This window comes from Phocoena phocoena, chromosome 20, assembly GCF_963924675.1.
Source record: "Phocoena phocoena chromosome 20, mPhoPho1.1, whole genome shotgun sequence".
In the NCBI taxonomy this organism is placed as follows: Eukaryota; Metazoa; Chordata; class Mammalia; order Artiodactyla; family Phocoenidae; genus Phocoena; species Phocoena phocoena.
In genome coordinates this window covers 32,492,349-32,517,003 of record NC_089238.1, presented here as the reverse complement: position 1 = coordinate 32,517,003, position 24,655 = coordinate 32,492,349, and the positions used below count along the sequence as shown (strand labels likewise).

The 24,655-nt window shown below is 55.1% G+C and overlaps 1 protein-coding gene across 1 annotated transcript in view; it reads left to right on the top strand.

Annotated features, from left to right (window-relative positions):
• The first annotated feature begins 309 nt into the window (after positions 1-309).
• CNGB1 (cyclic nucleotide gated channel subunit beta 1) overlaps positions 310-24,655 on the top strand; it is a 66,020-nt gene continuing 41,674 nt past the window's right edge. Inside the window, exons 1-15 of the mRNA XM_065898467.1 lie at positions 310-456; positions 2,992-3,049; positions 3,355-3,427; positions 4,153-4,273; positions 4,375-4,420; positions 4,614-4,650; positions 6,128-6,203; positions 6,403-6,442; positions 6,817-6,976; positions 8,104-8,179; positions 9,449-9,485; positions 15,108-15,267; positions 16,250-16,390; positions 22,797-22,884; positions 23,549-23,585. Coding sequence (XP_065754539.1) covers positions 310-456; positions 2,992-3,049; positions 3,355-3,427; positions 4,153-4,273; positions 4,375-4,420; positions 4,614-4,650; positions 6,128-6,203; positions 6,403-6,442; positions 6,817-6,976; positions 8,104-8,179; positions 9,449-9,485; positions 15,108-15,267; positions 16,250-16,390; positions 22,797-22,884; positions 23,549-23,585 — 1,297 coding nt within the window. The remainder of the gene's footprint in view (positions 457-2,991; positions 3,050-3,354; positions 3,428-4,152; positions 4,274-4,374; positions 4,421-4,613; positions 4,651-6,127; positions 6,204-6,402; positions 6,443-6,816; positions 6,977-8,103; positions 8,180-9,448; positions 9,486-15,107; positions 15,268-16,249; positions 16,391-22,796; positions 22,885-23,548; positions 23,586-24,655) is intronic.

The following is a 24,655-nucleotide window of genomic DNA, read 5'->3' as shown; positions in this document are numbered from 1 at the left end:
TTATTTAATCTGTGCCCCTCTTACAGAAGACCGATTAGGTAATTCCCAGTAACCAGTCTCCTACTGATGGATATTTGGATGGTTTTCATCTTTTGCTCCAACACTGTTGTGACCGACCTCTTTACACACATATGTCTGTGGGCTTGAGTATTTCCATCAGGAAAATACCTGGAGGTAACTGCAAAAATGTTTTTAAAGATGATGAAGGAAAAGGGAAATATATAACTCACAAAAGGAGCCCATGAATGGTGGGAGCAACTGTGAGCATTCTGGAGAGGCCTAAGGACTTGGTCCCCTACAGGTGTCAGGATGCTGGGCTGGGTCCAGAGGGTGCTGCCTCAGCCCCCAGGAACACCAGTGAAGAGAGAGGAGGAGGAGGGGGCAGAACCAGAGCCAGACTTGGAGCCGGAGCCTGAAACAGCCCCTGAGGAGACTGAGCTAGAGGAAGAGTCCCTGGTAAGAACTGAATGGTGAGGAAGGGCACACTGACCTCACTGCTCGGAGAATCCCCAGCTCAGGTCAGCTGCCCCCAGCGACCTTCCACAACAGAGAAAATGGGAGCCAGAAGGAAACGTGGCGGTCACCTGGTTCTGTAAACAGGCAGATAGTAAATATTTCAGGCTTTGTAGGTCATGCCGTCTCTGTTAATTACTCAACTCTGCCACCGTAGTGTGAAAACCGCCATAGACGATACGTAAATGAATGAGCGTAGCTGGTTGTGTTCCAATAAAACTTTATTTACAAAAACAAGCAATAGGCTGGATTTGGCCCACTGACCATTGTTTACCAACCTCTAGAGCTACTCAAAGTAGCCAATCCATGAACCGTTTGTTACCAGTCCAGGAGGCGATCAGAAGCTTGCCAGATGTAAATTTACTATATAAGTAAGTACACGGCTTAGTTCAGCTGTATTTGTTTTGCCTTAAGACTTTCTGCATGAGGGAAGCAGTGCGCTGCTATACAATCTGCTGCAAACCGCCTAATCGCTGGGGACCAGTAACAGTTTGCAGACTGACACTGGTTCCTGGACCACATTTTGAGCAGCACTGCTCTAGAACTTTCAGTCAAGCACATCAAACTTCCCAGCTCTGTATCCCATTCATTCGGGAACCTGATGACAACCAATTCAGAAACTCAGACAGATTTGATTTTGCTTCTAATTGATGCCAGGCCTGTGTGCAGTGCCGGGAGCACAGTGATGAATAAAGCATTGCCCCGGGGGTCGGCAGACGAGAACCCAGCCAGCTTATTCTTCTAGGAGACAGAGGTGACGAGGGAGGTGGGGAGCTTCAACAGCATCCTCAGCTTGCCCTTCTGGGAGGACCGAATAAGTGTATCAGACTGGAAACTCTGGGAGCTCAGAGGAGAGTCATTTAATTTTGGAGATTGGAAGCTGGTGGAGGAGTGCTTCCTAACCACAGTGGGCTGGGCCAAATCGTAACTGGAGGAGGTGAAGAGGTGGGGCCTTCCTGGCAGAGGAAAGGCTATTACTGGGTAATGCAGGGTGTGTTTAGGAAGCAGCGAGCTATCCAGGTATAGGGTTGCTGTGCATATGTGTTTGCATGTGCACACATGTGTATGTTCATACATGTGTGCCTCGTGTTCTTAGTGGTATATCTGTGTATGCATGTGTATTAGCAAACTGTGTGCCCACGAACACATGCGTGCCGATTCACAGGTGTGTGTACACACATACATGTACGCACATATGTATGTGCACACGCATTCGTGTGCCTGTAGTTCCATGTGCACGTGGGGCATGCTAGTGTGTATAAGTGTGTGTTTCTGAGTCTGTGAATCTATTCATGTGTGTGTGCATGTATGCTCGTTTGCGTACCTGTGCTTGTATGTTTGAATGGATGGACATATTGGTATGTGCCTGCATGTTTGTATATATACATATTTTGTGCACCTGTGCATGTATGCACATCTATGTGTGTATTTGTGTGTTAATACACATATGAAATAATGTGTTCATGAGTGCATGTTTGCGTGTCAGTGCAGGTACGTGTGTGTGTGTGTATATGCCCGTTTATGTGACTGAGCATGTATATGTACATGTGTGTACACACAGATATCTGTGTCTGTGTCTATATGCAAATTACTGTGTGTGTATGCGCGTTTGTGTGTCTGTGTCTGTACACTTGCAGATATTTGCACGTGTGTGCGTCTGCATGCATGCACACGTGTATAGGCACACGTTGGCATGTGCCTATATGCACACGTGCGTGTGTTGGGGCATGCACGCACATGCAAATGTATATGCACACGTGCTTTGTGCCTTGCATGTGCACATCTATGTGTGAGCAGATGGACTTAGTTTTGTGTCAGCTCGTGTGTGTATGCCTGTGTGTCTACACACGTGTCTGTGTGTCACTTTCTGTATACACATGTGCTTGTGTCTGTGTGTGTGTCTGAAGTATATGAGAGTGAGTGTATTAGTGTATGTGTGCACACATGTTAGTGTGTCTGTATGCATGTGCATGCTTGTCTGTACCTGCACACATGCGCACACAGCAGCAGAGGTGCAGCTGGAGGCAGACGAGAGGCAGAGGGCAGAAGCTGAAGGCCGCCCAGCTACTAGGGGGCAATGGAAGGTTTGGCGCAGAATGAGAGGGAGCTGGCTGGGGGCTGGCCGAGGGCTGGGCTCTTCCCGCCTCCTCCTCCCCTCAGTTGCCCCAAGGCCTTGTAACTCTCTTCCTCTTTCTTTTCAGGCCACTTGAGTGGGGCAGCTTCCTGGGGGATGTGATAGGCCTGGGGGGCACCTTGGGGGGGGGCGTGGTGAGGGCCCAGCCCTGGATGAGGGGCCCCTGGGGCTGGGAAGAAGGGAGTGTCCCAGGTGGAAGGTGAGGCCACCAGGATTTACAGAGACCACTGTGAGAATAGAGCTGTTTGATCCTGTGGGGGGTCGGTTGTGAGGGGGATCAGGGGCTGCTCCTGCCTTAGGCTAGTCTCTCTGAGGGTTTACATGGTCCTGTTTGAACCCTCCAGCCACCTGAGGAGGCCTGCGTGGGGAAGGAAGTGGCTGAGGCTGATCCGGGACCTCAGGGTGAGTGCTGGAAGCCCAGGCTGGCAGGGTGGCTGGAGGCGGGGAAAGGGCTGTGTTCTCCACTGCTCGGAACCTTGAAGCAGCCCACGAGGTTGTCAGACCCATTTCACAGATGAAGAAACTGAGGCTCAGAGAAGCTAAGAGTGGGCTCCTGGGGACCTTTTAGCTGAGCTGAGCTGGAACCCTGGGCTTCTGACTCCCTCAGGGTTCTCCCCTCTCCTCTGCCTCTGACTTGACCTCCCCAGCAGGGTAGAAACAGGTCTTTCTGAGGCTCCAGTTCTAAAGTATGAGGGACTCCTTTCCAGAAACCCAGGAGGCTGCCCCTTCTCCACCCACATCCCTCCAGGCTCAGGTCGCTGTGGTTCCAGAAGCGAACAGGTACTACACCACCCTCCCCTCTCCTCAGGGCCAGCCCCCCACCCAAGCTAGGGAGCCATTGAGGGGGTGGGGATGGGCACCGCTCTCAGGTCTACAGTCACTCCCAAGCAAAGGCCCAGAACATCTTAGGAATTGGCTGAAGGGAGGCTCAGGCAGAGGTGGGGGTCTCCTGGGCCAAATGCACCATGTGACCAAGAGAAATGGAGCGGGGGGACCAGAGGTTTCTCAGCACTTGGGTGAAATGCAGATTTAGTGTGGCCAGGGCTTCTGATTTTCCCAATGAAGACAGAAATCCAGACTTTTCCATGAAATCTCCCAGATAGCTCAGACATTTTAGACCCTTGGTACTTATCCAAGTAAGCGTGTCTGCAGAGGGTGTGGAGGGCTGGCCTCAGACGGTGAGTCTGTGACCCTCATGTTTAGGCTGACTAGTCTCCATCACAAGGAAACACCTCACAGGAAACTCTCAACCCTTTCAGAGCACAAGACATGTGCCGAGTGCAGTATCTGATGGCAGTGGGCTTGGAATGGCACCAAGGGTTGGCATCCCCCATTTTCCAGAGAGGGACACGAGGTTCCAGGAGGGAGGTGATGTGTCTGAAGTGTCACAGTGGGGAGATAGAGGTTTGGGGTTCAAACCAAGTTCTTTAGGATGCTGTGCACTGCCATGCCGACCAGAGAGGGGCTGGGGACATTGAGGGCAGGCCGGTATCTCTGTCTCTCAGTGGTCCCAGCAGCCGGGTGCTGACCTGGCTCAGAAAGGGTGTGGAGAAGGTCGTTCCACAGCCCGTCCACAGTGGCAGGCCCGCCCAGAGCACCGCTGCTGGCTTGGAGGGTCCAGCTCAGGTACTACTGGGGCCGGGAGCTGAGGCAAGCCGGGTGGGGAAGGGGTGGGAGGAAGGCTGATGGCCCTGGACACTCTGCCCACGTCTGTCTGTCTGTCCCAGCAGGCAGGAGGACAGATCCTTGGGCACTGCAGCACTGGGGGCTCAGGTAAGGCCAGGAAACAGGATGGCTTAGGGGCGGGCTCAGGGACTGTTGCATTGGGCCCTGCTCCCTGGGGTGAGTCCACGGAGCCAGAGCTTCTCATCTGACTCAGCCCGGGTTCGAACCTGGGTTTGAGCTGGGCTAACCGGGGAGCTCCGGGCAGGCCTCTTGTTGCTGACCGGCTTCCTTTCTTCTGCAGATGGACACAGCGAGGCCCCCAGGGCCCAAGACACCGGGTGAGTCCCCATCCTTAAGCCCCATCCGTAGTGTGTGTGGTGGGCGCAGCATGCCCAGAGCCCAGGGACCACCACCGCCTGTGTGTGACCTCGGACATGCCCCTCATCTCTTCTGAACCTCACTTTTCTCATCCACAAAACCGGAACGATGGGTCCGGTGCTGCTCAAGGTTTCTTGTGCTGATTACTGAGAGATCCCCGGGAGGGGGCCACCTTCTGAGGATGGGAGAAGGCATGGATGAGCTCCTTAGAGATGGGCCTCGAGTAGGTGGGTGCCGTGTGAAGCCCGGAAGCAGGGCCTGGGCTACCGTGGGGGACATTGGGGTGCCCAGGTTGGTCTCACGGTTGGCAAGAGCTTCAGACTTCTCAGAGCTGACCGAGGCGGGTGGCAGGCTGGATGGGAACTGTGGCAAACGGGGGAGCCCACGTCTCTCTCCAGAGAGGGGCCCCACTGAACTCCACTTCCCTCTGCCCTGCAGGAGTGCTGACCCGGTGTGGCCAGATCCTCCAGTTTTTCAAGAGAAGCTAGAAATTTAGGTTTTTACATAATCCTTAATTTTTAGATGTTGCCAACGAATTGAAAAATTTTCAAAGACACTGTGAGCTCCCGCAATAAACCTGAAGCCTCCAGTTTGCTGTCTCTGCTGGAAATTCAGAGTCACGCCTTCATCTCCATTCACCCCACCCATTCATTCCTTCCCTCACTCATTCATTAGACTGTTGGGTCCTTGAGCACGGGGGCTTTTGTCATCCATTGCTCCAGTTTGCTGTCTATTTCTTTAGTCCCCTGGAGGCTGCCCTGGTCATGGGTCCCCAGGGCCACTCTGCTGACTTGTGAGACCAGTAAAACGATTTAGGATGAGGGCACCCAAAGGACTTGCCAGCTTTTTGGGGGGCCGTATATGGGGGATGGGTTCCCCTGGGAGCATAGAGCTTCCCTGAAGAGGACAGGGCTGCCTGGAGGTCAGATGGATCTGGGGACCCAACGTTTGTCCCAGGGCCAGCTACATAATCGGTGGGGCCCAGTGCAAAATGAAAATGTAGGACTCCTTTAAAAAAATTATTAAGAGTTTAAGACAGTGACGATAGAGCATTAAACCAAAAATGGGCCCTTTAAGTATGGGGCCCTGTGTGACCACACTGCTCACATACCCATGAAGCCAGAGCTCTCTGTCCCAGTCACAGGGAGGCCCCCAGGCTGCATTCAGGTCCCCAGGCAGCCCCCGTTCTCATCTGTGCCCAGGAGGCCAAGGCTGGGCCTGTTGTTCCAGAACCTGGTCCAGCCCTGGGTCAGAATTTCAGGTTGGTGGAAGTCCCCTACCCTGGAGGCCCTTTAAGAGTATCCAGTCCAAGGTCCCCAGTGTGCAGAATGGGAGCTGAGGAAGGGCTGCTCGAGGCCTGGGACCCCAGCAGGTGGTCAGGACAGCGTGGCTGGGCACTCCTTGAGGCCGCTCGGCTGACCTCTGGCCCCTCTTCAGGCCCGGGCCCTGGCTGCTCAGGTGGCTTGAGCAGAATCTGGAGAAAATGCTGCCTCAGCCTCCGAAAACCTCCGAGGTAAGTCGAGGAACAGGGGGAGCAGGCAGCTGACCACCCAGGAAGTGCCTACCTACTCCAGCAGGCTGTCCTCACCCCTGGGACCCACCGAGGGGCTGCAAGAGGGGCAGGGCATTCAGGGGAAGGGTGGGCGGGGCTGGCCGGGGCAGGGAATGCGCCTGACCTTCTTTCGTGACGTCACTTCCTGTTTACGACGCAGGGCTGGAGAGATGAGCCTGCGGATGCTGCCTTGGGTCCAGGTACAGGGAGGGGACCTGGGAAGGGGCTGCCTGGGATGGTCACAGACTGGGCTGGGGGAACAACTGGGGCCTGAAGGATGCTCGGGGTGGGGTTCAGTGCTTGCAGGGAGCAGGCTGTTGTGGGAGTCCTAAACCCCCCTCCTTGGTCCAGGCTGGGAAGCCAGTAGCCTGGGACAGCCGTGAGGTCCTGAACAAGTCCCTTTCCCTCCCTGCACCTCAGCTCTGTGTTTGTCTGATGATGAAGGGAGTTGGGGGTGGTCCCAAGGGGCTCCCCACTCAGTCACGTTGGCACCTTGAATCTGGACTCTGTGCCCTAGGGGTTGCATGGAGCCCCACCACGTCATCCTTAGTCTCCTGCCATCCCTGCTGCATAGAGCCCCCAGGACCCGCCTTGGAAATGGAGCCCGTGCCGCAGGCCCAGGAGAGCCCCTCCCTGCCTGCTCCTGCCCCCCCGAAGCCCGAGGAGGAGCTGACTCCAGAGCCCCAGCCCGGAATCCAGGCCTCCTCCCTGCCGCCCACCCAGGACCCTGCCAGGTGAGCCTCCCAAATGCCTCTCCTCCCACAAGCAGCAGACTCAGTGCGTGGCCCCAGCCCAACATCCACTAAATGAGTCTTTTAAATTAGAAAAGTAACACATGCACCTGAGAGAAAACTCAAAGGGGTTTGCAGCGCCCCCTCCCCGGGCATTCGCGTGAGCAGCTTCTCCTGCTTCCGCGCTGTTTCCTACACGTAGACAAGCTCTGAGCACGTTTCTCCTTTAAACTCACGTACCCGGCAGCAGCAAACTCTAGATGCTGTTCCTCATCTCACTTTTTTCACGTAAAGACGTAACTCAGAGGTGGTTTTATGCATAGAGGTCTGCTCCATTCTCTCAACGGCTGCATAGTATGTTATACGGATGTACCAGCTTCTATTTAAGCATTCAGTGGACATTCAGGTTTGTTTCCACTTTTGCTGCAGTTAATAGCGTTGTACAGGCATCATCGCGTTCACGTGCAGGTAAATGGGAGGAAGTGGGGTTGTTGGTCCAAATGGTACATACATTTTAAATCAGGATAGGGGCTTCCCCGGTGGCGCAGTGGTTAAGAACCCGCCTGCCAGTGCAGGGCACATGGGTTCAAGCCCTGGTCCAGGAAGATCCCACATGCCGCGGAGCAACTAAGCCCACGTGCCACAACTACTGAGCCTGCGCTCTAGAGACCTCAAGCCCCAACTACTGAAGCTCTTGGCGCCTAGAGCCCGTGCTCCACAACAAGAGAAGCCACCGCAATGAGAAGCCTGCGCACCGCAACGAAGAGTAGCCCCCCGCTCGCCACAAGTAGAGAAAACCCGTGCGCAGCAACAAAGACCCAATGCAGCCAAAAATAAATAAATAAATTTATTTAAAAAATAAAAATGAAAAAAATAAAATCAGGATAGGTACTGCTAGGTGCTCCCGCCCTGGCAGTGTGTGAGGGGCCTGAAAAGCACCTTGGGGGTGGCAGGGAGGGTGGGGGGGACTGAGTTACCTGCTGGGGTCGGAACAGTAGCCAGAGGCTTTCCTGGGGAGGCCAGGGATGGGGCAGTGGTTTTCAGGGCCGGGGGCTTGGGTTCCAGTCCACCATCGGGTGAGCTTGCTGCCTGCCTTGGGAGGGATCTGACTCTCTCTCTCCCCCTTGCAGGTTGATGGCATGGCTCCTGCACCGGCTGGAGATGGCCCTGCCACAGCCAGTGGTCCGTGGGAAGGCTGGGGAGCAGGTCGGTGCTGGGCTGGGGGGAATGGGGGCCTTGAGTGGTGGTTGGAGGCGTCTTGGGAGCTCAGGCAAGGGTGGAATGGTCCCTGGGTGGGAGGGGAGGGCACAGAAGGAAGAACGGAGCCTGCAGCTGGAGCTCAGCCCACCCAGCCCGCCTGTCTGCATGGCTCACACTCATTCCACACACACTGTCTGGTCACTGTGGCCACAGGGCTGACAAGTGCTGGCCCAGCGCCTCCTGCCAGGTGGTCACAGTGGGGGAGGTGCTTCCCCCAGGGGGCGGGCAGAGAGGATGTGGGGTACAGAGGAGGAGCCTCCCAGGAGCATCAAGGAAGACTTCCTAGTGGAAGTGGCCTGCAAGCTGAGAACTGAAGGGGGAGGGGGAGGAGGAAGAGGGTGGGTGAAAGTGAAGGGGATGGTGTAGGAAGGGCCGTGCAGGCAGAGGATCCGTATGTGCAAAGGCCCAGAGACAAGAGAGGCCCGGAGTGTTCTGGGAAGAAGTGGGGCTCTCAGGAAGCCAGTGGGCCCTGTGTGCATTTCTGACGACCTAGAGCTCCCACATGGGTGGGTGGGAGGAGCAGGGCTTCCCCCACTTCTCCCTCTCCCAGAACCTCCCACCTGGCCCTTCTCTCTTGGGGACAATTGGTCATCTTCATAGAAGCACCTGGAACTCGGGGGCAGGAGGCCTGGATCGCAGTCCCCCTGCAGTAGGAGGTGGACAGGAAGCTTCAGGGTCCCTTCCCTGTGGGCTGAGCCTTCAGGCTCCACGTTCATGGCCTCTGTGGGTGGCAGAGGAAGCTCAGCTTTGGAGCTCCCCAACAGGAGGAAAGCGGGGTGTCCAGTGGCGGGAGCGATCAGTGGATGAAGATGTGCTCACTGAGGGGGGGATCCCTGAGGATGGGGCTGCGGGGGGATGGTGTGGTGCTGGCGGGGAGAGGCCATCGTGCAGATGGAACTTTGAGACAACACTCCAGGGAAGGATGGGAGAGGTATTTCATACATAGAGAACCAGAGAGAGGGCATTCCAGGCAGGGGCCCAGCCTGGGCAAAGGAGCTGAGGTGGGACGAGGCAAGTGGTGACCCTGGTGGCGGAGTGACTGGGGGAGCGGGTGACCTCTGAGGCAGGAGGGAAGAAGCAGGACGGGATCTTCTGCAGTGTCCCGGGAGCCGTGAGGAAACCCCCTTGCTCCTGCGTGTGCCGGGAGGGCTGATGGAAGCAGGGAGGCCGGTGAGGAGTCCACAACAGTGATTTTCTCCTTTTCTCCCCATACAGGAGCCTGACTCCCCTGTGACATGTGACGTGCAGAGCAGTAAGTGACACGTTAGTGGGTCCTCGTGTGTGTCTCCATGGGGATGCTTGGTCTGAGCGTGCACGGGTCGTGGGGCAGGCAGAGCCTCCGGACCTGGAGCTGGGAGAGCCCCATGTTCTGTAGGCCCTACCTCAGGTCAGCCTGGCCAGGTCACCAGAGCCCGGCCCAGAGCCAGATGGTGGCTGGAGGCCCCTCCTGGGAGCCGGGGGTGGGTGGATGCACACATAGGCAGGAACATGGCTTGCCTTCCAGCTTCTATCCAGAAAAAATAATTCTGAGGTCAAGTTGGATGGGCCCCCCTTTCCTGCTAGGAACCCCTGGTAAGAACTCCCCACAGCCCCCTGGGCCAGTGGGTTTGGCTAAGCAGAGTCCCTGATTGTGGGGTGAAAGAGGGGAGATGGGCTTTCTCTGGGGGAACTGGACCCCTTGAGCTGGGAGGGTATCCCCTCCCTTGTGGGGTATGTGTGCTGCTTTTTATCCCAGCTGTGCACCAGGACTGGGGCCCAGACTGAGGCCAGGAGGGGAGGGCTAGGACCCCAAATCTGCTCTTCCTTCATTTCATGGCCTCTGGAAAGGCATGTGGTTCATTCATCCATTCACAAATGCTCATGGAGGGCTGCTATGTGCCAGGCCAGTGATGAACGCTGAGGGTGAGCAGAGCAGAGTTAAGGCCTGGGAGCAGTGGCCCTATTCCACCCTGGACACAGGCCCTTGGACCGTGGGCCTTGGGTGTCCCAGGGCTGCCAGCCCTAGACCCGCTGGGCCAATGGTGGCCTTTACGAGCACTCTGACAGGGGCGGCCACCACAGGCTGGCCAGCTGTGGAGCTCGGGTGTGGGTGTCATGGGGTTTGTATAATCGTGACAGCGTCGTGAAGGGGAGGCTCAGAGCAGAGCTCTCTCAGTCTCGAGCTCGTGGCCACCCTGGAGGGCCCAGCGCGGGCCGCCTATGGCTGTTGGGGAAGGCAGAGGGGCAGAGACGTGTCCAAGGTCACAAAGCAAGTTGTCATGGAGCAGTGACTAGAGTCCCCTGGGCGAAGCAGCTGCTCAGCCGGGCCAAGGTTAGAGTGGAAAACCTTCCCTTGTTCGAGAGCCGTCCACGCGCCCCCTCCTACCAGGGGCCGCTGAGAGCTCTGAGGACGGAGCCCCCAGCCCTCTTACCCTCCTCCCTGCTCCTCTGGAAGGAGGCAGGTCTCAGCCAGCTGTAGCAGGGCCTCCCTGCGTGCCTGGAGCGTGCGGGTCATGGTGGGGCCTGGGGCAGCCACGGGGCGGACTCAGCCCCGGGGTGTGTCAGTTTCCTGGGGGTGCCGTAACAAAGGACCACGCAGGGTACCTTCAAATAGCAGAAATGTATTCTCTCGTGGTTCAGGAGGCCAGGAGCCCAAAGTTGAAGTGTTGGCAGGGTTGTTTCTTTCTGGGGCTCTGAGTGGGAAACCGTGCCAGGCCTCTCTCCTGGCTTTGGTGGCTGCTGGCCATCCTTGGTGCCCTGTGGCATCTAGCTGCCCTCCAATCTCTGCCTTTTCCTCTGGGTCTGCCAAATTTTCTTCTCCTGTCTTCTATAAGGACACCAGTCATTGGATTAGGGCCCAACCTAAATCCAGCATGACCTCATCTTGAGATCTTTAACTAGTGACATCTGCAGAGACCCTATTTCCAAATAAGGTCACACACGTAACAGAGGATAGGACTTGGATATACGTTTTTTTGGGGGACACTATTCAACCCACCACAAGGGTGACCCTGAGGGGTGAGGGATGAGTATCCCATCCCCACTCCGTGCCCCAGTCTCCCCATCCTTTCATTCCCTCCGCCTGTCCACCCCGCCACCCACCCTTCTCTCTTCTCCTTTGTTTCAGGGGTGGCGGCAGCTGGAGGCCTCTGAAACAAAAGGGAGGGGAGCCTGGGAGAGCGCAGACGGACAAATGGACAGACGGATGGAAGGAAAGAAGGGTTCCCTGAAGAGAAGACCTGCAGGGCAGGGGGATGAGGTGGCCATTGACCCCCCTACTCTCCTTGAATCCCCTGCTTCCCACCCCCAATCCCAGGCAGGGTGAGGGGGATCCAGTCCCAGAACTGCCTCTCGGACACCAAGGTTGGCCCCTCTCCACCAGAGCAAGGGGAAGGCCAACCAAGGGCAGCCTGTGGGATTTAGGCTAGACAGCAGGAGGACTTCCCACCAGAGGCTGCGGGAAAGCCCGCGGGCACAGCCTCAGCATGGTGCCTGGCACACTCAGCGCCCCCCCGGGACACAGTTTTTCCCCTGAAGAGGATCTCCTTAGGCTTGGCTATGTTCTCCGCCTCAAAGAGTTGGGGACTACCAGTGGACAGCAGCACGTGCTTTAACTGACATTAAAAAGCATACGGTAGCACATCAAACCTGTGATCGCATGCTATTATTGCTTCAGATAAGGCTAAAGCGAGTACCTAGGTTTGAGAAGTGGGTGGATTCATATGGCCCGTGGTATTGGGGTTGCCGGAAGGAGTTAGCCAGGGCTCCTGAGCCAGTTGCCCTGGGTCCCAGCTGGCTCCACAGATGTCTTCATTTGGGGCAAGGCGTGATTTTAAAAATTAGAATTAGTTGTCAACATTTAAAAATCAGGTGGCTTTGCAGAGAAAAATCTGGCTTCTCTTGAAAACTGGGAAGATCGAGCTGTAATGGTCCCGTACTGTGCTTGTGAGGACGGTCTGAGTGGCAGCTGCCACCTGAGGGCAGGTGACACCCTCTGCTTTACCCACACGCACCATCTCCCTGGCTACATAGGCCTTGGAGTTTGAGACCCCTGAGGTCTCAAACTGGCAGCGAGGGGACGGCAAGCTGGTAGACGTAACAAAATGAACATATACCTGGAGGTGAGAGTGTGGGTACTTCAGCTAATCTGGAGCCCAGAGTCCTTGAGGCAGAAGGTAAAACTAGAAGAGTTGGGGCCTGATGTTAGGGGACGAGGCTGTAGGCAATGGGGAGCCATTGAAGGTGGTTGAGCAGGGCAGTGACTTCACCAAGATTACTCTGAGGCTGAGCAAGCATTGGAGGCAGAGAACGCAATGGACACAAGGGTTCTTGAACTTGAGGCCACGTCTGGGGGGAGCTATGAACGATGTCCCATGCCCAGACCTTTCAATTTGAAGAGTGTGGGAGCCTGATAATCTGCATTTTCAAGAAGCACCCACCTCCCAGATGATTCTGATGATGGGATAGTGGCAAGGACCGTGCTTTGAGAAATACCAGTTAGTGAGAAGTTAGTGCTTCGGGGGTCAAATGGGAGAAGATGTGGGTCTGGACCGGGGAGAGGCAGAGGGAGTGGGTATCGTGACCCAGGCCTGCCAGGGAGGATGGGGGTTTTGAGTCAAGGCCTGGGCTTTGCCAGCAACCCGGGCACCGGGCGGGGGCCTCGGCCTAGAATCCATGCTCCTGGGTTTCCTGCCTGCTGCTCCTAGAAACAGCAGCTCCCTCCCCATACGGGGCTATTGATCTGCACTGCCGGGGTCAGAACCCTATTCAGCTGCCCTGAGGGCCATGCTAGGCTGGCAGAGAGGACGCTGCGCGAGAGCTGGTGTGCCCGTGAGGGACTCCAGGTGAAGTTTAAGCCCTGGATGGAACAGCAGTTTCCATGTGAGTTTGAGCACCTGTGGTGCATCGTAGCCCCACCTGTGACCTGGGTGGACCCTGGAAAAGCCGGGAGAGCTGTGAATCAGATGCCTGCAGAGAGGGCTGGGAGCTCCACGGGAGGAAGGGCCCTGCCCAGGGATTGGTATCCCCTGCCTGCCCTTCCTGGCTGGTACCCTCCGGCACCATCCTCTTCTTTGGCTGTAAAATGGGGACAGGCGTGGCACAAAGATGAAAGGAGGAAGTGTTTATAAAATGCCTACTCACTAATTAGTACCTAAAAATAAAGGGTTAATGCAGGGGAAATCAAGGATGCAAGCAAGGACAGCCTCCAGCGTCCATTATGGAGTGGCCACCAATGGCAGGGAGGCGCTCCCGGGGCATGTTTGTCACTTGGGATAGCACCAGGGCAATGAGTCAGGGGACCTGGCACTGCTTCCAGCATCCTGTGTGGCCTTGGACAAGTCACTCATCCTCTCTGGTCGATAAAATGGAGGAGTGTTCTTACCCGGCAGCGCTGCCGTGAAAGCTCGTGAGCTCACAGGCCAGGGGATATTCTGTCCCCTGGATGGCACCTGGATGTCAGGCAGGAACTGGAACCCTCAGGGGCTGATCAGGATGAAGACACTGCAACATTACTGGGTGGCAACATAGAACGACACATACCTATGACATGTATGTCCCACCAATGGATTCAGGGCCACAGTTGGAGGATCCTCGCTGGTCAAACCCCAGGGCTTCTTGTAGGGATGCGGGAGCCAGGACCGTAGTTCAGGAAGCATGTGGGAGCCTTCCCTGGAGGGCAGGCAGTAGCCTCCTCTGTGAGGCCGGATGACATCGGTACCTGGAAGCCAGGAGGCAGGAGTGGGGAGTGAGGTGACTCTTGGAAGGCAGACAGCCCCATGTCTGGCACGTGGGGAGCACCCCGTAAAAGAAGGTATTAACCTGCATCTCAGCATGCTCACCTGTAAAATGCGGAATAAGATATAAAAGAGGGAAAATAAAATGAGGGTAATAGTTGTTCCCACTTCAAAAGGTTGATGTGAGGACTGATTGAGTTAGTCCATGTAAATCACTTAGCACAGGGCCTGGCATATAGTAAATGCTCAATAAATGTAGCTGGTGCTGTTATTATTACCATTACTATTATTAATATTATTAGTCTACACCATGAACAATAACTTCCAAAGTCAAAGGATGAGACTTGAGGCTAGCTTCCATTTAAAGTCGCCATTAGTAACTCATGCCTGGCCTGAAGGCCACCAAGATTGCTGGAGCTTTTTGGGAACCCCTGCTACCAGGCAATCTCCACCTTTCTCCTGTCTTGGGGTGAGCTTAAGGCTCCTGATGAGACTCCCCTGCACCCACTTCTGCCAAGGTCACAGCCCCACAGTGTTTTCATTGCCAGGGACCAGGGTACGTGGAGAAATGTTGAAAGTGAGACCACCTCCACGAGAAAGTCAAGTTCAGTTCCCTTGGAGGTTGGAGCCTCTAGTCCAGGAGGAAGTCTTCCTAGACTCCCGGAAGGAGGTTCTGAGATGATGGGCATGTAGTACGCTGTCACCAGGGGGCAGCATCTAGAGAACAGGTGGTGGGCAAGCTTTGTCTGTATCCCTCGGGACATTCCAGGCCACTGCACCTGGATGTGGCAGGGTGGACTTCGAGCCTGGGTCTCTTGGCATCACCTGCAATACTGTGGTGGAAGCATAGTTTCTGCTTCTGCACAAACCTCCAAGAAGGAGCCTCCAGTGAGAAACAAGACTAACTGTAACTGAAGCTCTGACTCAAGGGGAAAAAGAGAGGGAAAACTAATGGAGGGAGACAGGATGAGTGATCTTGGGGGGCTTCAGCCCATCACTTTAGCACTGACCTGGTTGTCAACGGTCCCACTGATAGCGGTGCCCTTTCTGCTGCTTGGCTAAGAGCTGGCCTGTAGCTGGTGATGACCAAGGCTCCCTGTGTGGTCCCGGGGTCTCAGAGGCCCAGGCCCACTCTCCCCCTCACCCTGTGTCCCCTGTAGTCAGCATCCTCCCGGGAGAGCAAGAGGAGCCCAGTCTCATCCTAGAAGATGTTGACCCTCACTGGGAGGAGTATGAGTACCAGGAGGTCAGCAGCCCACGGGGCTCAGAGGCAGCTCCAGCTGATGAAGAGGAGAGCGAGGTGGTGGAGCAGATGCCCAGGTGGGAGCCAGAGAAAGCCCTAAAAAGCAACAGTGCTTGGGAAGATAACAGGCACACGGTACAGAATCCCAAAGGTATAAAAGGGCATAGAGCGGGCACCAAGTCTGCCTCTTCCTCCCTTTCCCTCCCACCAGACACGCATCCCTCTCCCCACGGGCACAGTGGCTGCCAGCATCTTCTGTACCTTTCCAGGGCCAATCTGAGCATATATGAGCATGGATTCCCTTCATTTTTTTGTACAAAAGATAGCATATCGCATGCACTGACCTATCTGCACCTTGCTACCTTCATTCAACAGCGTACCTTAAGATCTTTCCACATTTAGTACGTGGAGATCATCCTCATTTTTTATTTTACAACTGCATAGTATTCCATCCTATGGATATGCCAGAATGTATTTAACCTGTCCACACTTGATGGCCATTTAGGTTGATTCCAAAATTTTATTATTATAAACAATTCTGCGACAAGCACTCTTGTCCACGTGTCCTTGCACGTGCATATGTGTACCCCCTGCAGGACACATTTCCAGAAGGGAGTTGCAAGGTCCTCGGGGAAGGGAATGTGTCACCATGGTAGTGATGTCTGGGTCACCCTCCACAGGGGCTGAACCATCTTAGTACCCACCTGTGAGCTGGGTGATAGCTGCTCAAGCCAGGAGACCTCAGGTCCCCAGGCCCATGACCTCCATTGCAAAGATGGGGAAACTGAGGTCCAGGGAGGATCAGAGGCTGACCTAGGGTCAGCACCAGGACAGTTGGGGGCCAGGACCAGTCCCCGATGCACTGAGGGAGACCTGTTGCTAGAGAGAAGCCGGGGCTGCTCAGGCAGGGCTCCCCAGGTAAAGTCTTGGGTGGGAAGTTAAGGTCTGGTCTCTGGGGCGGGGGGGGGTCACAGTCCATCGTACTGAAAATAGGGGTCAGGAGGTGGATTCGGGGTAAGGTACAGGCGACCTCACCTCCTGCCTTTGACCTCAACTCAGGGAGCTGCCTCAGATTCAAGAGGAGAAAGAAGATGAGGAGGAGGAGGACGGAGAGGAGGAGGAGGACGGAGAGGAGGAGGAGGACGGAGAGGAGGAGGAGGACGAAGAGGAGGAGGAGGACGGAGAGGAGGAGGAACCTGAGTAAGGACCCATGCCCCTGGCTGAGGGATGGCCCAGGGAGGGGCTGCCAGGGTTTCTGGGGTGACGGTGCTTTCTGCCGCTTACGGAAGCTCCTCCCTTTCTCCCGTGCCCACTTCCGCTGGACACTGACCAGAAAGGCTGAGGCGGTGCTGGGGGACCCCACTGTGCTCGTAATGACCTTGAGATCCATAGTACCTAATACTCAGCGACCGCCTCCACACCACCCACACTCACACGTGCAGAGGTAGAATGCACCTCCACGGGGTGGGGATTTTTTTTTTTTTTGCGGTACGTGGGCCTCTCACTGTTGTGGCCTCTCCCATTGCAGAGCACAGGCTCCGGACGCGCAGGCTCAGCGGCCATGGCTCACGGGCCCAGCCGCTCCACAGCATGTGGGATCTTCCTGGACCGGGGCACGAACCCGCGTCCCCTGCATCGGCAGGCGGACTCTTAACCATTGTGCCATCAGGGAAGCCCCAGGGTGGGGATTTTTGTCTGTTGCCTTCACTGCCATGTCTCCAGAGCCTAGAACAGTGCCTAGCACAGTAGGCACCAAATCAGTGTTGGTTGAATGCATGGAAGGATGCACGGACCCATGCAGTGGGCCCCCAGCTCTCCCGTGTGATTAACAAAGCCAAGGCACAGAGCTGTCTCTGTCCCTCACACCCTCCCCAACAGTCGGTCCCCAATGGTTGCCTTTGATGCCCCTTATGGCTGCCCTGGATTCTGCTCTATCTTCCATAATGGTTGATTCTGTATCCACATCCATAAAAATTTCAACATCAAAACACACAAAAGAATTCAGTTACAGTAAGAGCTTAAAAATGGAACTCAGAAACCGCTAAAAGTTATAATCAAACTTGCCAAGAGACTAGATCTTAATTATTCCCACCACTAAAAAGAAATGATAATTAGGTGATGTGATAGAATGCTCCGTATCGCTACAATGGCAATCGTATCATAATATACAAATGTATCAGTCAGCACGTTGTATACCTTATAAAATGTTATATGTCAAATATATTTGAATAATAAGAAAAGAAACCACTAGGAGGGAGGTGATTCTGAGCAACGTGGGCTGGACAGAAGGGCAGATGGAGAGGTGGATGCACGTGGAGGTGACGAGCAGAGGGCTGGATACCTGAGTGGAGTTAGGGGATGAGAGGCTGGACCAGAGATGTAAAGACGGGCGTCTGATCTCATAGATGGAATGAGAGTGGGGTTGGAGGAGATGCCCGGGGAGTGAGTGTAGATGGAGGAGAGGCCAGAATGCCAGATCAGAGGTCAGGGAGATGGGGAGGAACCAGAAAGGACCAAGGAAGGGGAGGCGCGCATGGCGGGTGAGGGAAATGAGAAGGGTGTGAGGCCTGGAGGCCCAGTTGGAAAGTGTCTCAAGGAGGAGGGAGTGAACTGCTGCCTGGCGAGCAGCCCGCATGTCCCAGGCAGAGTGACAGTGTAGCTCGTGGAACGGGTGGGGGATGATCCTTCTGAGGTGGTGGGGCCAGATTGTGAAGGCCTTGCACTTGATTTCCCGGGAGCAGTGGGGAGCCGTGGAGGGTTTGTGAGCAGGGAAGTGACAGGCTGGCAGCTGCGCTGTGCAGAGACCGAGGCAGGAGGAGCAGCGTGGTGGCTGTCGTACCACAGATCAGGCCAGATGATTTAACCTGTCCCCTTGCTCCATCCCCCTTGTATTATTCTCTGTCCCCGTCACTCTGCCCTCTGTGGTACCCCCAGCCCATACACTTCCTCCCTGCCCCTTTGGCCATGGCCTGAGGCGAGATAGCATCACAAGTGTTAGGAGCACAAGCTTTTCTTCTCTCAGCAGAGTGACCTGGGCAAGTGGCAGATGGGCACAGAGCTTCTGCCTCCACATCTCTAAAATGGGGGAAGGGGTTGATAACAGCCCCTCCTGAGTGGTCAGAGGGCTGGCTGTGAGAATGGATGCGGTAGGACCTGGTGTGGAGTAAGTGCTCCATCAAAAGTCACCCATCTTCTCATCCCTACTGAGGGTCACTTTTAGTCCCAGTCAGGAAAGAGTTAAACCATGAGGCCACACAGGATTTGGGGGCTAGAAGCCTGCTTAGTGTCGTCTACTTTGAGTCCACGCTTGCCCAGTTCACCTATAATCTTTCTATCCTCAGCAGGAGGCCACGCAGCTACTTGATTGCCCCCAATGACAGGGAGCTCACAACCTCTCAAAGGCCATCCATTCCATCCATATGCACCTCTGAGTTAGGAAATTATTTCTTCTGCCAAAACTATGGCTTCTGTAACCCAGTCCTAATTCTACCCTCCAGGCCTCTCCAGAGCCAGGATGCTCTCATTAACAGGTAACTGCCCCTCCCCTAAATGAAGACCTTAGATGCTGCCTGGCTGCATTAGTGCAGTTCTGTTTGCCCCCTGCTTTCACCTGCCTCTGTGTAGACTGCAGAGCTCTGAGCTGTTCCGCCACCAAACCCGTATGCCCAACACATAGGTCTGCAAATCCCTTTATATGTCACAGCTCCTGAGCTAAAACACCACTTGAAAGCCAGTGAGCCAACGTGCACACACACAGACGCACACGCTAACTACACACGTGTTCTCTGCACAGTACACACAGACACACACACATATCTGCACCGCACATACACACCTGCACACAAACACAGCCACACAGGCTGGGTTATGTGCACACTTGTGTGTAGGCAGGGCACTTACACGGCCTGATACATGCACAAGCAACACACACGGGCACACGTGTACGCACTTGCACATATCCACACTAGACACAAGTGCATACATACAGTTACCTACAAACACTGCAGGCACACACAGGCTCATACAGATGTTCACCCAGAGCTTCAAACTCAGGGCACTTTGGGGCCTGGGGCCCCAGGTAGGGACAAGGGCCCTGTGGTGACAGAGCCAGTGATCCCAGGGCCAAGGCCAGAGGGTGTCAGGCGTGGGACAGGTGGGCTGGGCTGTCACTGGCTGGGGAAGGATGCTTTTGCCAGCTTTGCGGAGGCACAGGGGTTACTGACGACAACGTGCAAGCCCTGGTAACGGGCAGATGGTCGCTTAGCGACCTGGTCTCTGTTGGCAACAGCTCAGCTTTTCATAGCAACGGAAGCCTTTTGGGCCCCACCTGGCCTCCCTGGGGCCATTTCTGCAGAGTTCCCCCGCACATCCCCTCAATCTGATTAGAAGCAGGAAGGATTGGTGGCTCATCTGCCTCCCGAGCCACACTGGCTCCAGAGCTGGCCTCACAGGCTCGGGGCCGGCTCGGGCTCCCCCAATCCTCCACTGGCATGCACCGACCTGGGGCTTGGAATGAATGTCATTGCCCCCAGCTGAACTTCTGCACCACGGGCGTCCTTGTCAGCAAAGACAGAGAGACCCAAGTAGGTGGCTGCTTCTCCCTAAGGGCTCCCCTCCTTCCTTCTTTCGGGGCTGGGGGACCGGGTGACGAGTCTGCTGAAGGCAACAGTGAGGACCTTAACTTGGGGGCACAGCCTGTTTTGTGACTTGGGGGAGGACAGTGGGCTGGCCGTTGCGGCTACTCCCCACACCTTTAACTCGGAGAGCCAGGACCTCTGGGATGCCCACCTCAGCCAGTCTGTCTGATCCTCTACTTGGAAATCCCTGGAACTTGGGAACTTTCCAGAAGTTGATGGCCCGCTGCATCTGGGCTGGTCAAGAGGGGGCCTCAGCAGGCACCAGGCGACCTGCCAACCAGGGGCAACATGATTTGGGGGTACATGGGTCCCCAAACAGCCCCTGGTGGGGCTGACAGGCCCACTGTAAGGCTTGTTATGTGTCTCCGTAGCTGGAGATGTTTGTGCAAAATGTTCCGCAATCTATGTGGGTGGTTCACAGACCTGCAGAAGGCCGCCTGCTCTGGGATTTATAGTAATAATGACAAGAACAGTCATAATAACAGCTGTCACCTGATTAGCACTTGTTTTCCATGCCAGACGTTGTGCTAAGGCTCCTACTGGTAATCCCATTTCACAGATGAGAGAACTGAGGCTCAGAGATAACAGCCCACACGTCCACAGGTGCCCTGCCAGCAAGCACAGAGCTGGGATTCTGTCCCAGGTCAGGCTGGGCTCCTAAGCGGACACCTAGTACTACAGACAAGGAAAGCTGCTTACCAGTGTTTAGAGATGGAGGATCCAGATGACACCGGACACGGGGAGGTTTTTTGACTTTTCCATGAGCTTCTCACTGGCCCTTCTGACCTCATTCAAATAAGCCAGTCTGTACAGTACAGGCTGGATGAGTCCTACCCATTTGACAGATAAGCAAACGGAGGCTTCCCGGGGACTTGCTTTCCAGGCCAGATTCTAGAATGAGCAAGACGCCAGGAAGCCTCTGACTGGGACTGTGGGAAGTTCATTTCCTGGGCCTTTGCGCTCTGAGAACCGAGGAGGCCCCTGCATCTGTTCCAGGGAAGGAGAAGCCAGTCTGCCCCTCGCAGCACAAGCCCATCCCACCCTTCCGGGAAGGGCCGACTTCTCTGTCAGGTGTGGAAGGCACGGTTCCCGTAATACTTTGAGAGGCCCCCAAGAACATTTTAATTGCTTTCAAAATCAGACCAAAAAATGAACTTTTAGATGGAAGAGAATATTTTAGTATATAATATTAGCATATTAATCTTCATATGAATGCAGTCACAAAATGGAATTTTAAAAATATATTTATGGAGGAAGGGACCCGTGAAGGCTGAAGTGCCCAGGCCCTGTGGAAGTCATAATATGCCCTTTTCTTTAAGAAAAGCTGTTTCTTCCTGGGCAGGGTAGAGAGTGTGACTGACACTTCAGGCCCCTCACAATGGAAATACATATGCAATGAAGAGAAATAAAGTGAGTTAGGTGCTTGAATCCTCCAAACACTCGCCTCACTCCTCCACGTCACCTGGGGCTGTGCAGACACTCAGAGGCAGGCAGTGGAGTATTAAAGACTTGGTGCTAGAGTCAGAGACACCCATCTTTTATCCAGGTTCACCTGGTACAGGCTGTGTGACCTTGGACAGGCCATCTGACCTCTCTGAGCCTCCGATTTCTAAGCTCAAATAGGATCAGTCATAGCGGGGCTCTCGGGTTTATTTGGGTGAGGATTTGGTGAGACACTGTGCGTGCCATGTGCTTGGCCCGGCGCCTGGCACACAGCCCTTGGGAGCTGCTGTGACAATATGATTGCTGGCTGATTCCTGCTCCCAGGCTGCTGGCTCCAAACCGACTGGGCTGTAATTCCGTCCCCATCTCCTCACCCACCTCAGGAGGGCTGAGACTTGGCCCTCTGGGTAAAGGATGGGGAATTCAGGTTTTCTGGGCAGCGGATGCCAAGGAGCATCCTCCATGAGCCCCTTGGTGACAGTGGTCCATGGCATGGGGTGAGGCCGTTAGGAAGCAGAATCTAATTCTAACCACAGAAATCACATTAGCCCTTGGTCCCAAGTCATCATTTTAACCCAGAGATTGCACACAGGCATCTCAGGGCCCACGTTAGTCTGGAGACAGGCTCTTTTGGATATTGACATATTAATATAGATATTAATATAGATAATACAGATGTTAATATAGATCTATTCATTTGGATTAATTATCAGCATCTAGAGATGGGGAGGTCCCACCTTTAAAATGTGTAGTTCAGGCTCCTCTTGAAAATCAGCAGATCTGGCCACAGGACTCCCATTCCAAGCAGAGTGGGGTTGCTGACCCAGATGGGCACAGGTTCTTCTCTCCTTCCTATAGTCTCACCCCAGCCCCTGTCACTCATGTATGCCTCTGCCTGGGCCAGGGACCCCCGAAACCTTCAGCATTTGCAGTGTGGCTCTGATCTCATGGCATGGAAAAAACCAGGGTCTGTGTCCGAGGTTTGTGTGTTGTGGGACAATTTGCTGTGTGATTTTGGCCAGGCCACTTGACCTCTCTGTGCCTCACTTTTCTCATACTCCCTGCTCTGCCTATATCCCCAAGGTGGCCTGGAGACTCTCAGAGGGGAAATGCTGGGCATAGATTTTGAACACTCTACAATGCCCTTTGGTCAGCCCCCAAAGGACAGCTCCTCAAAACCGTCCTCCGTGATTTTCTTTGTACTTGCTGCTCCCCATTCCTGGACACTATTCCCTACCTATTCCCAGCTCGCAGGCCACCTCCTCTGGGAAGCCCTCCTTCCTAGGCAGAATTGTGCTGTGCCCTTCATAGCTACTTGCTCCAGACTGTGACTCAGACTGGGAACTTGTTAGCAGGATGTGAGATCTGCCACCTGCCCTGTGCTGGGAGCTTCAAGAGGGCGAGGACCTATCCTTAGGCGTCTTTGTGCCCCAGCTCCTGGCACAGAGCCTGGCACTCAGCACAGTTCAGGAAACATTTAACACCCCTAACCCCAGCCCTTCCCTCCTGCCCCCTCGCAGTCACAGTGTCCTGCTGGATAGCTGTCTGGTGGCGCAGGGAGGCGAGGACCAGAGTGGAGTAGGTGGAACTGAGCACCAGAGCGCCTCACACCAGGTATGGAACAGCACCAGGCTGGCGGCCGGGCTACCTCAGAGGCCTGGACTGGAGTCGGCGGAAGGCGCTGGGCCCTGTCCCCTTTGCTTACAGGGGCGGGGTTTGGCTGATGAGATGCCCACAGGACAGAAGTGAGCAGGGTGGTGCGTGCTGTGAGGCCCTGCTTGTAGCAGGGGTCAGATGGTGTCAGGAAGGGCCCCGGGTGGTACGGCCATGGGTGGGAAGCAGTGGGCTTAGACTCCAGTCCTCACGTGGCTGTGTGACCCTGGGCAAGTCACCTCCCCACTCTGGGCCTCAGTGGCCACCTCTGTAAAATGGGGCTAAAAACCCTTCCCTGGAGTACTGTATACAGTTCTACGCTGTGAAGTGTGGTGCCGGATGGAGAGTGCCGTGGTGGCTGCTTCAGTTGCTTTGTCCCCACACGCAGAGGGCTGCCCGAGAATTTCCCCTCATTATATGTGACAGGTCCAGGTGTTGGGGCCTGGGGCTCCTATGTGCACTGGACGCCCCAGAAGGTGAGTTGGAGGGTATGACCAAATGGGCAGGGCCAGGACTAGTCTTGGGGCCCATCCTGAGGGTAGATCCCCCCACAGGGGCTGGGCTGGACTAGGGCTAGGACAGGGCTCGATGGTCACAGCTTCGGTTTCCTCTTTATCTTTTGCAGGAGCTGCAGGAGGAGGCCGTGGCCGCCAGCTCAGGAGGTAGGCGTGTGGTGGGGTTGCATAAGAATGTCCAGGATGCTTTCAGGCTGGGGGCAGCCAGGGTACAGGGGCAAACCCTCCTCCTGTCCCTCTCAACTCGTCCCCCTGCTCCATCCCATCCTCAGGCAAAACCCATTCTGTGCATCTTAGGGCCACTTTGTCAGAGCCTGATGATATATTTCAAAGGCCCCAGGGGAATTGCACTGAGGTTCCCCCCGCCGGACCTCAAGAGGCCTGGGGAAACCATACTCCCAGCCAACCTCTCCTGCCAACCCCCTCACTGGGAACACAGCTCTCTAGGTTACTGCCCAGCGAGCATTTGGCTCAAATGTAACGTACCTGAGTGAAAATTGGGGCCAGAGCTCGCTAAGGCTGTGTCCTAGACTCTGTGTCTTTTGAGCTTTTCCTTACTGCTAAGATCCCCAGCACAATTTGATTATTTATCACTCCCACCCCTAATCCTGAGAACTTCAGGGATGATGGGGACAGAGTCTAGGGGAGTGAGGATGTCTGGACACTGAGCCCTGGCCTTGCAAACTTCCACAGGCCTCAAGACACGGGTGGTGCTCCACCTGCCCTTTGAGGCAGACAGACCATTTTACAGATGAGAAAACTGAGGCTCCATGTGGGCAGCATTTGGCTCAGTGGTCAAGGACACAGACCTGCATTTCACTATTGGCTCCTCCGTCTTCCTCGCTCTGTGACCTGGAGCCAGTTCTGTGACCTCTCTTAACTGTAGCTCTCAAATCAAGAAAGAGGGGGCTATAGCAGTACCTACCTCACTGGGTTGTTGGGCAGAGTGGGGGTGACAATGCATCAGTGGAACTGAAAGAAGAGACCATAATGGGGACCATGACAATGACGTTTGTGTCCCAGGCAGCCACTGATGGAAATGGGACTGGACCCGCGTGTCTTAACCCCAGGTGTCCTGAGCCTGCCCCCCACCTGATCTTTGAAAACCATCATCTGTTAACTTTAACCCAAATCTGCCGGAAACCTACTAAGTCTGCACCCCACATGGATGAACAAGACCAGGATCACCCGGTTGCAGACTCAGGTTCCGTGGGGCT